The 17787-nt window shown below is 41.8% G+C and overlaps 1 protein-coding gene across 1 annotated transcript in view; it reads right to left on the bottom strand.

The window, feature by feature from the left end:
* LOC102186671 (histone lysine demethylase PHF8) overlaps positions 1-7060 on the bottom strand; it is a gene marked incomplete at its 3' end in the record, with an annotated part of 69860 nt that extends 62800 nt beyond the window's left edge. The window contains 2 exon segments of the mRNA XM_018045147.1: positions 5236-5425; positions 6628-7060. Coding sequence (XP_017900636.1) covers positions 5236-5333 — 98 coding nt within the window.
* Between the last annotated feature and the right edge of the window lie 10727 nt (positions 7061-17787).

The raw sequence follows: 17787 nt of genomic DNA, 5'->3' as shown, positions 1-17787 counted from the left end.
AACATCAGCAGGATATACATTCTTTTCAAGTGACCATGGAAACATCTACCAAGACAGACCATATCTTGGGCCATAAAACAAAACCCAGTAAATTTAAAGGAACTAAAATTGTACAAAGTATATTCTATGGAAACGAACCAGAAATCAATAACAGAATAACAGGAAAATCTGCAAACACCTGGAAAGTAAACAACATACTTCTATACAATTCACAGGTCAAACATGAAGTCTCTAAGCTAAGCAAAAATTAGAGTGAACTACATGAAAAGGAAAACATCAAAATTTGAGGGACATAGCTAAATCAGTACTAAGAGGAAAACTGATAGCACTAAATACTTATATTAGAATACAGGAAAAGTCTCAAATCAATAACCTAAGCTCCCACCTCAAGATATTAAGAGGAGCAAAATGAACCCAAAGCAAGCAGAAGGAAGGAAATAATAAAGTATAGAAATCAGCGAAGCTGAAAACAGAAAGATAAAAGGGAAATTCAATGAAATAAAAAGCTTGCTCTCTGAAAAGATCAATAAAACTGACAAAACTATAGCAAGTCTGAAAAGAAAAAAAGAAAAGAAAAATTTTCAATATCAGAAATGAAATGAGATGTCACCACAGAGCCAGCCTGCAGACATCAAAAGGATAATAAGGGAATATTATGAACAACTATACACACTAAATTTGACAACTTAGAAGAAGTGAATCAATTCCTTGGAAAGCACAAATTACCAGAACATATCCAATATAAAATAGATAATTTAAATAGTCTTATAACTATTAAATGAATTGAATTGATAATTTTAAAACTCAAAAAAAAAAGATTAAAGATAGTTCAGTTCAGTTGCTCAGTCGTGTCCAACCCTTTACAACCCCATGAACTGCAGCACGCCAGGCCTTCCTGTCCATCACCAACTCCTGGAGTCCACCCAAACCCATGTCCATTGAGTTGGTGATGCTATCCATCCATCTCATCCTCTATCGTCCCTTTCTCCTCTTAACCTCAATCCTTCCCAGCATCAGGGTCTTTTCAATGAGTCAGCTGTTCACATCAGGTGGTTTCATACGTCAAGTGTTTAGCATAATGACTGGCAGACTAGCTAGTACTCAATAAACAACGGTCATTACCATTTTATTTAAATCATTACAAGCTCTCTTGAGGAAACTGAGACTTCACAGAGATGAAACCCTTTGCTAAAAAGTAACAGAAATAGAGTCAGAATTTGAACCCAGATCTGAAGCCAGTGCCAATTTCCCTAGAGTTTAAGAGTCCACACCACGGCCACCACCTTGGGGATGTGGCAACCAATACTTCCTTTATAGATAGGAAAACTGTAAAGGAGTGAGGTTTTGACAAAGCCCCAGATATATGCTTGCCAACTAACTTCCCCCGCTAGTGTACAGCAAGGTTTCTCAAAAGTTAGGATACATCAGAATCTACCTGTTTGTTAAAATAGACTGTTGGGTTCCAACCCAAGAATTCACATTTTTAACAAATTTCCAGTTAATGAACCATATTTTGAGAACAACAGTGTACAGTTATGATATGTTAGCCCACCCATCCCACAATATCAGAAGCTGTCACACTCCAAATAATGGGAAGGAATTGAGACAGAGGGTGGGCTGCTGTCTATGGGGTCGCACAGCGTCGGACACGACTGAAGCGACTTAGCAGCAGCAGCAGCAATGTTCTAAATCAGTGGTTCTGAGAGTAGCTCCCACTCACCTACTGAATCAGAAATCCTGCAGGTGGGGCCTACCTATCTCATCTTTTAAGAGGTCTTCCAAGTGATTCTGATATACCCTAAAGTTTGAGAACCACTGCTCTACAAATCGAAGTGCTCTTCCAAATCCAGCCCCTTACAATAGAGGAATGGAGCTATACCATTGTTTTTTCCACTTTTGAGAACCTGGTCTCAAGCCAGATAATTCTCAGTTCAAATCCAGACTCAAAGAGTAACTTAACTTCCATGAGTTCCAGATTCTCACCAGCAAAATGGAATAGTCATCTTCCTTGTTATAACCTTTCCAGGAAGTAACATGGCATTACTAATCCCTAACTGGACTTTTAAGAAATCTGGCCTTTGGAAGTCATCAAAGATATGAACAGATTTATATCATCTACAGGCATCTGTGGGCTTAACTATTGTGGGCAACCATGAAAAATGCACAATATTTAGTAATTTTCAATTATGCTAAAGTACTATGAGCCTAGGATGTGTGTATATGCATGTGTGTGCATGTGTGCAATGCACTTAGTAACCAAGAACAGCCACCCACCAAGGACCTGATTCTCAGCTGGCTTCCTTATTCTCTGGCAGTCCATAGAAAAGCACAGTAAGAGATAAAATTTTGGTCTCTTTCATGGGAAAAAAAAATTAAGGCAGTTAACTTATGTCAGGGTGTGCACAGAAACACAGGACTCACCACAGAAATGTGATTAAGAAGGGGCCTGGCCCATAAACACATTTTAATATTGTAAATTTGGAACTGTTAAAGGCCTCAGTGGTATTCCTTATAAATGTCAGCTCTCTACTGTGTAAAGATGCTTACCACAATGTTTTCCTTTTTGTTTCAACGAGCACCCAAATAAAAATGCCAAACATTTTCAGAAACCCTAGAGTTTCCCTCACATCATAGTATTATTTATAATATAAAAAAGTAAAAACCACCTAAATATCCAACCTCAAAGGAAATGACTAAGTAACTGATGACATAGATATATAATGGGATATCAGAAATCATCTTTAGATCAATATTTAATGACCGTAACTTTATAATGTTAAGAATAAAAATCATGTTACAAAATTGTGTTTATAATACAATCCCATATTGTATTGGGTTGGCCAAAAAAATTGGTTCAGGTTTTTCTGTAAGATGTTATGGAAAAACCCAAATGAACCTTTTGGCCAACCCAATAAAATATACGTTTATATTCTAAGTCAAACGATGGGAGTTAATGCAACAAAAAATTAAACAGTAGATTGTGCTGGATAAAAGGCCCATGGATTTTTATTTCCTTCTTTATTCTTTTTCTGTATTTTCTACAATAAGCATGTCTCACTTACATAGTCAGGGAAAATTTTTTAATATTATTTGAAAACGAAAATCTAACTTTCAGGCTTGGATTTGCATTAGATGAGATAAATGTATGCCAAGTCTCTGTCATGGGGCCTGGCACACAGTAAGCACTCAGGAAGCATTCATTCCTATTTCCTGTTCCCACACTGCAGAGTTAGGGTCTCTGTATTGCGTGCAGAAAGTTCATTTTTTAGGTTTAAACCTACACAATCCAAAGCAAGGGCCACAGGCAATAAATCAAGAAGATTCATTCATTTGTTCATTGAAAAATGTACTCAGCATCTATTACATGTTTAGCATTGAACTAGGTTCTGAGGATACCAAATATGAAAAGATTGCATCTCTGCCCTCACGTAGCTCTTGCTAATGAGTGACAAAAATATATTTATAACTATGATATGATGAAATAATTACTTTCAATAAGAATATACATAAAGTGCCATGGGAACCCAAAAAGAGGCCTTCTACAAAAGAGGTATGCTATGAGTTGTAAATGGAAGGACATTAGTGTCTTTGCATGTGCAAAGACAAAGAGGCATAAGGAAGTATAAAATTTCCCCAGAACTCTTTCTGGGATATAAAGAACAAGGGAGGAGGAATGATGGTAAATGAGACTGAACAAGTATACCACAAAAGGTTTTGTCTGTCACACAAAAGAGACTGATTTTTATTCTGTAGGAGGATCACTGAAAGAATTTTAAGCAGAGGAGTGACTTGATCAGCACTAGCAAAGATACCAGGAATCCTGAAGACATTTTAATGCCCATTTATTTCCAGGGGAAAGAAAAAGGCCCCATCATCTAGGTCTGTCCCCTCTTAAATGAAATAATATGAGGCAGTAAATAGAACTCTGCACCTGGCACACAGTAAATACTCAACAAAGATCAGCTGAACATGAATTTGGATGTGCTGCATGGGACAGTCCCTGCTAAGAGTAGAATTTTACCAGTACCAAAACCTTCAGTTTGGTCTTGGGTGTGGTAACAGGAACATCTCCTTCGGGAAGTGCACATGTGGTCAGTCACTAAGTCATGTCCAACTCTTTTCGATCCCATAGACTGTAGCCTGCCAGGCTCCTCTGTCCATAGGATTTTCCAGGCAAGAATACTGGAGTGGGTTACCATTTCCTCCTCCGGGGTATCTTCCTGACCCAGGGATCGAACCCACGTCTCCTGTGTCTCCTACACCGGCAGGTCACTAGAGCCTCTGTGACGCCTCCCTTTGAAAAGGACTGCTAACAACTGAAAATTCTAGAACCTAACAACATGCAACAGCAGGAGGGCGCCATACACTCTTTTGTTGTACTCCAATGTACAAATCCTCTCATGGTTTTCTTTCTAGAGCTGACATAAGTCCCAATAATGGGATAATATTACAGGTTTATTCCACACACTAACTTTTCTGGAATCCTGGGTGACAGGTGCTTATGTGCACACATGGTTACCTGGAGGGAGTTCATTAGTGGTTTTACTCCTACTGTTTTACCCAATATCTCCTCTGCTTAATTCAATTTACCTGGATGGTTCTGCAGGTAATACTGTAGAAATAAAATACTATTGCATTTCTGCCTCCATTTACTAAGTGCATGCAAAAATGCTTTAAGTAAAGAGGAAGGCTGTATTAGATATATTTTATCTAATAAATAAAGAAAACACTCTGTCTGCCTGAAGACAAAGAGACTCAGAGAAGCAAAGCAACTTGTCCAAGGTCACTCTGATAGTAAGCTGCAAAACCACAACTCAAATCCATGTTTGTTGGACTCAAATATCTCAAAAATGCAGTATAGTCTCTCCCAAAGCCAGCCTCTGAGGAAAAACAAAATTACCAGAATATAAAGATGATACATTCTTTGTAACTGAAAAGAAAGTATTTTTCTAAGAAAAAAACAAAAACAAAACAAAACAAAATACAAGAAGGGTTCAAAATAGAAATATATATAGGAAAAGAAAAAAGAGGAGAAACCAAATGTCAATGTTAAGTTAGGCCATAATCTACAAGGAGGGATGTAAGAACCTGTGTCTGGGGGTGGGTTGGACCTAACTGTCCTGGAGAGAGGGGAAATTAAGTTTCTGAGGAGGAACCTGAACCAGAGTTGAGAAAGGAGCAAGTCAGTGAGCACCTGGCCACTGCACCCTGTCCAGGATGCCCTGCCCTCCTTACCTGCCATGAAACCAGTCCTGGCACATGTCACACTCGATCATGAAGCGGGTCACATCGTAAGGCAGCCGACAGAGGCAATACACTGGTACTGAAGCCATCTTCACCAGGCCTTGGAGTGTTCTGCAGTGGGCCAGGTTCTTAGCTTCAAAAGGAGCAGGAGGCGGCAGCACGCGTCCCCTCTGGACCAAGGCTGGGCACAAACGACACTTTTACAGAGTGAATCAGGTCCCCCAGGGTACCAACCCTCAGCTCTCAAATGGACAGTTACCGCTGCTGCTGGGATGCAACACAGCTGGTTGGGGCTGTAGGGGGCAACTGGAGAAAGTCCACGGGCCGCTTTAACAAATAAAGAACAGCGCTCTGCTCTCGAAGCTTTATTTCCCCTCCTTACCTCCTTCAGCCCCCTGCGTCAGTGATAACTTCTTTCCGGATTTCAGGGAAAGATCTGACGCCTTTTCAGGAAGCTCCTTTAATCTCTCACTGCACCCTCTCCTTGTTAGCAACGCTGCTTCCCAGGGCTCTCTTTATTATGACGCAAACGACAGCCTAGAAGACGAGGCTGGGGGTATCTTAGAAAGAGCCCCTTCTCTCACTCCAAAAATAGAGGCAACAAGAGAGAGAATAGGGATCCCTGGAAGTCCTCAGATTACTCGAAAATTACCTCGATGCCTTCAGGAACGAGGGAGACAAGACTAGGCGCCCAACTAAAATCACAGTTCTGGGGTCGTGTTCTGAGAGTTTAACTTATCTGCTCCTTTACTTTCAAAATTATTCCATCCACGACCAGACGGGAGTCTCATCACCCCAATAACCGAAATAAATCTCAACCCCAAAACTGATCAGCTCACCCACTTCTTCAAAGCTGACAGGCTTCTGTTGCACCCCAGAAACTCAAATAGTTCACTTCAAAACCCCTGAAACTGACTAGAATTTCCTCACACTCCGCAACCAAGTGAGGATTTTCCTCCCACAGCTCTGAAATTGGCAGACATCTCCTCACAGCCCCCTCAAACTGACCAAGACTCCTCTGCCCCCTTAAAACTGACAGGTATCTCATCACAGATCCCAAAGTGACAGGAATATCCTTCCAGCTCCAGAAACTTAGGAGAATCTCCTCACGCCTCCCAAACTGACAGGAACCTCCTCATGACCCAAACCTGACAAGAACGTCTTCGGTCCCGAACCCTACAGGGACCTCCTCATCCGTAAAGCTGCAGAGAGTCCTCGAGCCCGCGCAGCCCAGTCCCACCGAACTGCCAGCGGCCAGGCTCGCTCCGGAGCGGCTCAGCGCCTCTCTCAGCGGGAGGCTCGGCCGGCAGTTCCGGCCCCACAGGCTGCGCGCGCCGAATTGTGGGATCGTCACGGCAACGCGGCGAACCTCGCTCGCCTTACCCTCGAACCACCCGCTGGGTCTCGCTGGCCGCCCGGCGGTGCTTCAGGGCAGCTTTCTCCACAGCTCTGCCTCGGGCCCGGCCGTTAGGGCCTACTGGAGCCCTCGGCTCGGGCCTAGTCCGGCGGCCGCCCAATGAACGGGCTAGCGGCGGCGTCGCTGGGCTGGCAGGAGATCGCCGCGGGCAAACCAACGAAGAAAGAGACGAACCGGCGGCCGGGTTGGAGAAAAGCAGTCCGGAAAGTCGCTGGGAGATGCTCAGTGGCGGTGGTAGGCAATTCGGAGTAGTCAATAAAGTTTATTCAAAACAACGAGGAAGTTGGGGCGGAGAGGGCTGGAGAAATACGGGGTAAACAGCTACCATGTTGAGAGTGGCGGCACCGCCGTGGGGAGGCGACCCAACCGCCATCTTATGAGGTCCGTACTCGCGAGGTAACCGCGGCAGAGGCGGGCCTCGGCTCCCGCGTGACGCCATGAGGGGCGGAGCGTCACCTTGAGAAGTAGGGCGGGGCTCGGCCACCTTTGGACCCGCTGGACTCCCCAGGTACCCAGTCGACGCCGAGGACCCGGAACCAAGAGGCGGAGAGGCCGCCATCTTAGGCGAGGCAGGCACTTGGCTCCATTTTGAGTGGGGCCAGAGCCTTCCCTGCTTTCCCCCTCCGGGCAAGCAGGGAGTTAAGCACCCACCCCCAACAGACACTGACACACACACATACTCTCTCTTCCCACTCCTCCCCAGCTTTTTCTTATGAGAGGAGGTGAACTCTGCGACTGTGCGCCGCAAACTTAATAGGTGGCAGCGTGGGGGAGATGGGGGAGGGCGAGTACTCACAGAGTCTCCTGTTCACTGAGCACCTTCAGCAGATCGGCCTGTTTAACAGGGTCTCCGGGTCTTTAATCTTCACCATGCAAGAGAAGCTGTCATCCCCAAGTGAGGACACGGGCTTAGGGAGGCCAAGTTGCTTGAGTTTCAGAGCCAGAAGGCTGAACCTTGCACCCTCTACTACCCAAGGGGTCCTGCCCTCAGTCCTTCCATAAAGCCTCTGTGAACTCCCCAGCTCCCTCTGAAATCTCTCTTCTTTGGTACTCCCCACCCCCGTCTGGGCTTCCCTAGTGGCTCAGCTGGTAAAGAATCCGCCTGCAGTTTGGGAGACTTGGGCTCAATCCCTGGGTTGGGAAGATCCCCTGGAGAAGGGAAACACTATGCACTCCAGTATTCTGGCCTGGAGAATTCCATGGACTATATAGTCCATGGGGTCGCAAAGAGTCAGACCCGAAGGAGCAACTTTCATTTTCACACCCACACCCCCCCCCAGTTCAGTTCAGATACAATTGAAGGGTTTCCATGCACCTGTCCCACGATTTTCTTACTACAGCCTGAGGATGGAGTAGAAGAGGTTGAGGGGATGGAACTCCACACACATGCTTCAGGGTGGCACCGGTTTTCTCAGACAGTCTAGAAAATTCTCTAGGAATCCTCTTACTATTTCATTTTCTTAACGGGTCCCACTGCTTTAGAAAAGAAAATGCGTGTGTGCACACCGATTTCCTAAGTGATAAGGGGGTTAGGCCCTGGGGATAGAATGATGAAAAAGAGGGACACTGCAGTGGGAAATTGCCAGCCAGTGCAGGAGACAAGGCTTCAAGTAAACGATTGGAATATAGCGTCCAATAAGTACACAGATAACCTCTTGCAAAATGTAGAATGAGGCTAAGAAAGTGCCTCAGAAGCTGCTTGATGATGTCAAGGAAGATTTTAGAGAGACTTGGAGAGTATATAAAAGTTCATTAAATTAACAAGAACATTGTATGTAAAAGGATTATGATGTACAAATGGGATTCCCAGGTAGCTCAGTGATAAAGAATCTGCCTGCTAATGCAGGAGATACAGGAGATGTACCTGGATCCCTGGGTGGGAAAGATCCCCTGGAGAAAGGAATGGCACCCCACTCCAGTATTCTTGCCTGGAAAATCCCATGGACAGAGCCTGGTGGGCTACAGTCCATGGGGGTTGCAAAGAGTCAAACACCACTGAGTGCATGCACATGCACAGACACATACACACACACACACACACACACACACAGTGTACAAATGCATGGATGCACAGGGAAAATATTTACAAAAAAGTTGACTATTAGATTTTATCCTGTAAACAATAAGAAATCACTATAGTTTTTGAGCAGAAGCAACAGGGTCACATTTGTGGCTTAGACAGAGGACAGTCCAGGTTTAGTGGTACCTGAAACTTATGCAGTTTGTGAGGTTCATTTCATTAGGAAAAGAATATAGACTTGCAAATGCAAAATTACATTAAAAGGTAAAGTTTTTCTAGAAGTCATTCTTATACTTGGGTAATAACTATAAATGGAAATGGTATAAACATATAGATGTCCCCACTAAACCCAAACTAAATTTATCCCACAAATCAACTTCTATTTAGCTGAATCTCAAAAATGTCTGAGGCAGCTCCAACACCACCTACAAGGAAAATGTGACGAGGAAAACTCTCAGTAGAAAGGGACAGCAATTTTAACCAATTGTGGTTTAATTACACTTTGTAAACTTTATAAAACATATAACCACATAACCATATGGCAGGTGACAAACCCTGCAGCTAAGCTTTCTTAACTTCACATGAAGGCAGAAGGATGTTTGCTTAAGCAGCACATATATTAAGATTGAAAAGACACTGAGAAGATTAAGCATGGTCCCTGTATGAGTATGACATGCAAATTTATGAAGGATTCCATAATTGGCAGAAAAGGGAGAAGGCAGAGAGGAGGCAGTTGCAATAGCCATGAAAAAAAGATGAGGCCTGAATCAGAACAGTTGCAGCAGGGGGTAGAACATGATCAGATAAGTGGGGTATTTTGGAGGTTGAATAGGCAGGGCTAGGAGACTAGTTGAAAATATTAGATGAATGAGTGAAAGGAGTGTGAGTTCATTTATGGATTGGGTGTCATTTCTGGATAATGATGCCATTGACTGAGCCAGGGTACATAGAAGGAAAAGCAGGTTTCGTGCAGAAGAGACTAAGTTCAGTTCTGAATATGCTGGGTTAAAGAGTGTGTTGAACATTAATTCACTCACCCAACAATTCTTGAGCATCTACTATGCGCTAGGTACTGTACTAGGTGTGAGGATGTAGTAGTAACCCAGATAAGGTCCTGGCCCTCGTGATATTAACATTCTTCATGGAGATCAGTCAATAATCATGTACAATTCATTCATATATTTACTGAACACCTACTGTAAATGATCAAGCCAGTCAATCCCAAAGGAAATCAATCCTGAATATTCATTGGCAGACAGGACTGATGCTGAAGCTTCAGTACTTTGGCCACCTGATGTGAAGAGCTGACTCATTAGAAACAACCCTGATGCTGAGAAAGATTGAAGGCAGGAGGAGAAGGGAACAACAGAGGATGAGATGGTTGGATGGCATCACCAACTCAATGGACATGAATTTGAGCAAGCCCTGGGAGATGGTGAAGGAGAGGGAAGACTGGCATGCTGCAGTCCATGGGGTTGCAAAGAATCAGACATGACTGAACAACTGAACAACAACTAATATACAAGGTACTGTTCTAGACACTGGGGATTCAGACAAGGTCCCTGCCCTCCTATGGTTCACATTCCAGAGAGCGAGACAATAGAGTTAAGTAAGAGAATTTGAAACTGCAGTGAGTTCAATGAGGACAATGAAACAAGTTACAAGACAAAGATTTAAATAGACACTAGTCTATTTTAAATAGTCAAGGAAGGCCTCTTGGAGAAGCTGACATGTGAGCAGAAGACCTGAATAACAGGAAGAACTGGCCAGGGACAGGATAGAAGGAATAAAAAGTGTAAAGCCCCTAATTTGGTTGTGGGGGCCATTTCAGGGCTCTCTCTCAATAACACCTCCTGAACATTTATGATGGACTGGTGGGGTTTGGGGGTGGGGTCTCCAGACATGAATTAGAGACCCTGTACAATCTAATTAGGAAGGCAAGGTTCAATGAACAATAACAAGGCTTAAAAGGTCAAACCCTCTCAAGTGCTAACTAGAGGTATGAATAACATGTATAAACAGAAAGGGAACCACAATTAATTCAAATATATTCAGTGGGTGTGTCAAGAAAGGCTTCACAGGAGGTGGTGTTTGACCTAGGTACAGTGGTACCCATCCCTAAAATTATCCCCAGTGATCTTGAGTGGTGAGGTTGGTGGGATAAAAGATAATGGGGAAAGCAAAGCTGTAAGGGGGCTAATCAAGCCAGTTAGATTTGCTGACAAAGTAACTCACACTGCCCTGGTTGGGAAGCAGCCCACTGATGCCCTGAAAATGTGTCCTCCAGTTGTGCCTTACAACATCAGTACTTGATCTGAACTGGCCGCCATAGCACAGGCTGCCCTGGAAACTTTCCTCCTCTACGCCACCTCTACTTAGCAGCTGTAAACATTTACTTTTAATCATATAAACAATAGGAAATGCATTCCCATTGTAAATTAACATCCAAACAGGCTGAAGATCCACACTGACCACCATTCAATCCCTGCTTGGTTTCCTAGAAGGAACCTCAGCGAGCTCTTTTCTGATTCATCTGTCTAAATGTACATACATATAACTGTTGAGATTAAAAAAAAATTATGAGGGCCAAGTGAACTATAAAATTCATGAAGAAAAGCAAGGGGGAAATGGGAAAGAACAGACTTGCTCCAAAATAGACTGGAAAGTACAAAGACAGTGAAAACAGAAGACAAAATAGCGATAAATAACATTATCTGAGAAGTTATTGTGTGCTAAGCACCTGTTCTAACCTCTTTATATGCATTAACTCAATCCTTACAGCAACCCAATGAGGTACTAGTGATACTAGTACATTGGGTACTAACCCAATGACAGTACTAGTACTATCCCCATTTTATGGATGAGGAAGCTGAGTGTAGACACTTAAAACCACCTGCTCGAGGCCATATGGCTAGTATGTATGCAAGCTGGGGTTCCTGGCAGTACAGGACCAGGTTCCAGGCTTTTCACCACTCCATTTGTGAATCTAACAGCAATTGGTGACTCTAAGATCCATGTAATAGGAGAAGGTGATCAACAGTTATTTGCACAATTTGAATCACAGAAGCAAAATAGGGTTTACACTCACTTAGAATGAAAACTAACAAGATAGTCCCCCAGGTGCCAAACTAGGTAACTAAGAACACCAGCCCACTCCTCCATGGCCATCTTGGAGTGTGCCAGATGTACAGAGCTGTACTCCCAGAAAAGACTTCAGGCTTGATTTAATGCTCTCCTGGCACTGTCTTGACATTCTTAATTTTATGTTTGAACCTGTGTCTTTTAAGTATGGTCCAGTGTGACAATGGAGCATACAAATGAGCAGAAGAGATATACTGAGTGGCAGTGAGCACAGCCTGTGGACACGGCAGTGCCTGGTATGTATAAGCAAATCAGGGGCAGTCTGGGACACTATGGGGCCTGGAGTGGGGGATGTTGAGCCATTGACAATGGTGGCTGCAGTAGCAGCAGCAACAGCAGAGGCAGCAGTAGCTGTAGCCCTGAGAGAAAGGATAGCCTCTGCATGGGGGTAGTGTGGTGACAGGCAATCTTGCCCTTCTGTCACAGAACCTGTCCCTGCCACTATACACAAATATTAACTCTGGCCTGAGAACTGGGTCAGGAACTGCTAGCATTCAGGCAGTAAACTTTGTCAGTAAATTATTACAAAATAAAAAGGTACTCATGGACATTGCAGAACAACAACTTTCAGTTCAGTTCAGTTCATTTCGCTGCTCAGTCCTGTCCAACTCTTTGCGAGCCCATGGACTATAGCAAGCCAGGGTTCCCTCTCCATCACTAACTCCCAGAGCTTGCTCAAGCTCATGTCCATCAAGTTGGTGATGCCATCCAACCATCTCATCCTCTGTCATCCACTTCTCCTGCCTTCAGTCTTTCCCAGCATCAGGATCTTTTCTAAGGATTCAGTTCTTCACATCAGGAGGCCTAAGTATTGCAGCTTCAGCTTCAGCATCAGTCCTTCTAGTGAATCAGGACTGATTTCCCTTAGGATTGACTGGTTTGATCTCCTTGCAGTCCAAGGGACTCTTAAGAGGCTTCTCCAACACCACACTTCAAAAGCATCCATTATTCAGCACTCAGCTTTCTTTATGGTCCAATTCTCACATCCATACATGACTACTAGAAAATCTATAGCTTTGACTAGATAGACCTTTGTCAGCAAAATAATGTCTCTGCTTTTTAATATGCTGTCTAGATTGTTTATCATAGCTTTTCTTGCAAAGAGCAAGCGTCTTTTAATTTCATGGCTACAGTCACCATCTGCAGTGATCCTGGAGCCCAAGTAAATAAAATCTGTCACTGTTTCCATTGTTTCCCCATCTATTTGCCATGAAGGGATGGGACTGGATGCCAAGATCTTAATTTTTTGAATGTTGAAGTTTTAAGCCAGCTTTTTCACTTTCCTCTTTCACTTTCATCAAGAGGCTGTTTAGTTCCACTTTGCTTTCTGCCATAAAGGTGGTGTCATCTGCATATCTGAGGTTATTGATATTTCTCCTGGCAATCTTGATTCCAGCTTGTGCTTCATCCAGCCTGGCATTTCACATGATGTTCTCTGCATTTAAGTTAAATAAGCAGGGTAACAATATACAGCCTTGATGTACACCTTTCCCAATTTGGAACCAGTCCTTTGTTCCATGTCCGGTTCTAACTGTTGCTTCTTGACCTGCATACAGATTTCTCAAGAGCAGGTAAGGTGGTCTCGTATTCCCATCTCTTTGAGAATGAATGTTGTGATCCACACAGTCAAAGGCTTTGGTGTAGTGAATAAAGCAGAAGTAGATGTTTTTCTGAAATTCTCTTGCTTCCTTTATGACCCAACCAATGTTGGCAATTTGATCTCTGGTTCCTTTGCCTTTTCTAAATCCAACTTGAACATCTGGAAGGTCTCAGTTCATATACTGTTGAAGCCTTGCTTGGAGAATTTTGAGCATTACTTTGCTGACATGTGAGATGAATGCAATTGTGCAGTACTTTGAACATTCTTTGGCATTGCCTTTCTTTGGGATTGCAATGAAAACTGACCTTTTCCAGTCCTGTGGCCACTGCTACATTTTCCAAGTTTGCTTGCATATTGAGTGCAGCAGTTTCACAGCATCATCATTTAGGATTTGAAATAACTCAGCTGGAATTCCATCACCTCCACTAGCTTTGTTCATAGTGATGCTTCCTAAGGCCTGCTTGACTTCACATTCCAGGATGTCTGACTCTAGGTGAGTTTTCATACCATCATTATCATCTGGGTCATTAGGATCTTTTTTATATAGTTCTTCTGTATATTCTTGCCACTTCTTTTAATATCTTCTGCTTCTGTTAGGTTTATATCATTTCTGTTCTTTATTGTGCCCATCTTTGCATGAAATGTTCCCTTGGTATCTCTAATTTTCTTGAAGAGATCGCTAGTCTTTCCCATTCTATTGTTTTCCTCTATTTCTTTGCATTGATCACTTAGGAAGGCCTTCTTATCTCTCCTTGCTCAGCTTTGGAACTCTGCATTTAGATGGATATATTTTTTTCCTTTTCTACTTTGCCTTTTGCTTCTCTTTTTTTCTCACCTATTTGTAAGGCCTCCTCAGACAACCATTTTGCCTTTTTGCATTTCTTCTTATTGGGTTTTGATCACTGCCTCCTGTACATGTCAGAACTCCATCCGTAGTACTTCAGGCACTCTTTCTATCAGATCTAATCCCTGAATCTATTTGTCACTTCCACTGTATAATCATAAGGGACTTGATTTAGGTCATACCTGAATGGTCTAGTGGTTTTCCCTACTTTCTTCAATTTAAGTCTGAATTTTGCAATAAGGAGTTCATGATCTGAGCCACAGTCAGCTCCAGGTCTTGTTTTTGCTGACTGTATAGAGCTTCTCCATCTTTGGCTACAAAAAATATAATCAATTTGATTTCGGTATTGACCATCTGGTGATGTCCATTTGTAGAATCATCTCTTGTGTTGTTGCAAGTGGGTGTTTGCTATGACCAGTGTGTTCTCTTGGCAAAACTCTGTTAGCCTTTGCCCTGATTCATTTTGTACTCCGTTGCCAAACTTGCCTGTTACTCTGAATATCTCTTGATTTACTACTTTTACATTCCAGTCCCCTATGATTAAAAGGACATCTTTTTTTTTTCATAGTTCTAGAATGTCTTGTAGATCTTCATAGAACCATTCAGCTTCTTTGGCATTAATGGTTGGGGCATAGACTTGGATTACTGTGATATTGAATGGTTTGCCTTCAATGTAAATTACTTTGAGGTGTGGTTGTTAGCATTTTTTGAGCACTGTAGAATATCTCATTTTGAAAACTAGTGCAAAATTGCAAAGCAAATATCCACAGGCTAGGAAATGAAAATTAAATTTAAAGATCATCAAAGTAGACACATTAGATAAAAACTTTGGATTAACCAATTATTAATGAGGAAGATAATTTAAAAGTGTTTTCCTTATAATTGAAGATGTATTGGTAGAATGCATACAGATATGTTTTAAATTATAAATAAATTATGAAGCCATTTTCATTTCTTGTATGACCTTGTATTAGTCTATTCAGGCTGCCATAATAAAACTGCCATAGACTGGGTAGCTAATGAACAAAGATTTATTTTTCATGGTTCTGAAGGCTGGGAAGTTCAAAATCAAGGTGCTGGCTTGATTTAGTGTCTGGTGAGAGCCAGACACTGGCTCATAGATGGTAATCCTCTTGCTGTTTGGGGGAAGGGGTGAAAGAGCTCTTTGGAGGTTCTTTTATAAGGGCACTGATCTCATTTATAAGAGCCCCCACCCTCAAGACCTAATCACCTACCAAAGCCCCCCCCCCAATACTATCACGTTGTGGAGGTTAGTATTTTAACATATGACTTTGGGGGTCAGGGACACAAGCATTCAGTCTGTATAGCATACCTCCACAAGTTACAGGAAATGTCAGAGGAAACATTAAATGCCATTGTAAAAATTATATTTAAAATTAGATTTAGACTTGGACAAAACTGATCTGTATGAAGAGTTAAATCTTTTTAGAAGTGTTCTACAGGAATCATCAGGTCTAGATGTGTGAAAATTTGTATTTTGAAAAATTTATCAGGAATCTATCCCATTGTCACAGCCTACAAAAAATAGTGCCAATGCATCAGCAGAAAGCTCCTTATACAAATGAAAAGTTATCAAACATTTACAGTCTTGGGACTGATGTTGCCTTCAATCATGTTGGTTCAAAATGAGCTTGCTAAAATGACTAATTGAATTTGCAGAAAAGAGAGGCAGAAAAATCTTATGATCAATCAAGATATCACGTTAGTAACATTTATTATATAAATTATAAAAATATTGTTCTGCAATTTGTAAATTTTTTCAGCTATCACTATTATCACCATTATGTTTTATAAGTAATAAAATATTTTTAAAGAAAAAACATTTTATTTTCATGCCTTTAACTGTACTTCCCATCTCTCCCCTAGTTTTTGAACAAGGAACCCTCCATTTTCATTTTGCCCTGGGCCCTACAAATTATGTAGCAGGCTCTCACTCCTGCTGGATGGTAATTGTGAGATGATTTGAGGGAATTGTAGCCACTCAAACAGTTACTGCCCTAACCAAACTCCTTTTCACTGGGAGTAGGAGGTGGGGGTGGGTAGAAACAAGATGACAACACAGAAAATGGAGGTTAGTGTAAATATCAATCATTTCCATGTGAACAGGATCATACTATCCATATCATTTGGCTGACTGCTTTCTTCACTTGGCAACATCTTGGAGATCTTTCTACAAGGAAAATAATCAACCTTGTTCTTTTTTGAATTCTTGTTCAGGGAATTCCATGACTTGGATGGCTTTTGATTTATTTCTCCGCTCCCCTGATGGATATTTACAATGGTTTAATTTTTCAGTAGTACAGAGCTGCAGTGAACATACTAGTAAGGGCCACCTTGTGCACAGGCATGTTTCTGTAGGTGGACAATCACAAGTAAGTGAGTTGCTGGGCCATGGGGTATGGATATTTTCAATCTTAATACATACTGCCAAATTGCCTTCCAAAAGCATTATGTCAGTTTTCACTCCCATCAGCAGTGTAGCTTCACATTTCCTAAGACTCCAACCTTTAAACTGTTTGCCAGTCTGATGGAGAAAAATAATGGTAACTTGTGTTTGTTTTTAACTTTGCATTTTCCCTCACTAGTGCAGTTGAGCATCTTTTTGTTTGATGTTTATTGGCCTATTCTCTGTGAACTGTTTGTAACCTTTGCATAGTTTTTCTTACAGGGTTGTTTCCATATTGAGTTGTTGGAGTCATTTATATTTCTGGATATTAGTCCTTTGTCTATTATATATATATAGCTGATATTTTCCTATAGTATGTACCATGTTTATAGTTTGTGTTCATACAGGAGTTTTAGATGTTTGTGTAGCCATTTGATATATTTATGTCAGTCTTTTCTTCTGTGGATTTTCTGCTTTGTTTATTGCTTTGCAAGACCTTTTTTATCCAAGGCAACAACCATATTATCTCTTTTTCTCATTCTGTTATAGTGCTTTCCATTTAGGTCTTTAACCTACCTTAAACTCATTTCCTTCTCAAAACCTTTGCATTTCTCCTATCTGGAACACTTTTCCCCGAGATGTTCCTATGGCTGACACCCTCAGGGCTCAGCTCAAATATTACTTCTTCCAAAAGGCCTTTCCTGACCACCTTAACTAAATTAACCACCCTCTCTACATTAAGATGTGCCCTAGTTCATTACCTTAATTCATTTTCTTCATAGATCACCTCTTACTGAAGTTACCCAACTTTTGTTTATATGTTCATGGTCTGTCTCTCCTTATACTGAAAACTCCATGAAAGTAGGGATTTTGTCCTGTCCCTAGCTTCTAGAACACATTTAGAGTTTATTATAGTGAACTTGATAGTGATAACTTAATTTTTTTCAAAGTATTGTCACAACACCTAGGATTCCCTTTTCTAAAGGAGAAATATTTCAGTCATCCTATTTTTCTACTCTTACTAAATACTGAGTGAGTTGAGGATGGTTATGACTATTATTCGGTCCAGTGTTTCTCAACCTGTAGTGTTTTGGAATCACACTTGATTTATTTT

Source organism: Capra hircus, unplaced genomic scaffold (genome assembly GCF_001704415.2).
Source record: "Capra hircus breed San Clemente unplaced genomic scaffold, ASM170441v1, whole genome shotgun sequence".
In the NCBI taxonomy this organism is placed as follows: Eukaryota; Metazoa; Chordata; class Mammalia; order Artiodactyla; family Bovidae; genus Capra; species Capra hircus.
The sequence above is the reverse complement of the archived record's forward strand: the minus strand, read 5'-3'. Positions and strand labels throughout refer to the sequence as shown.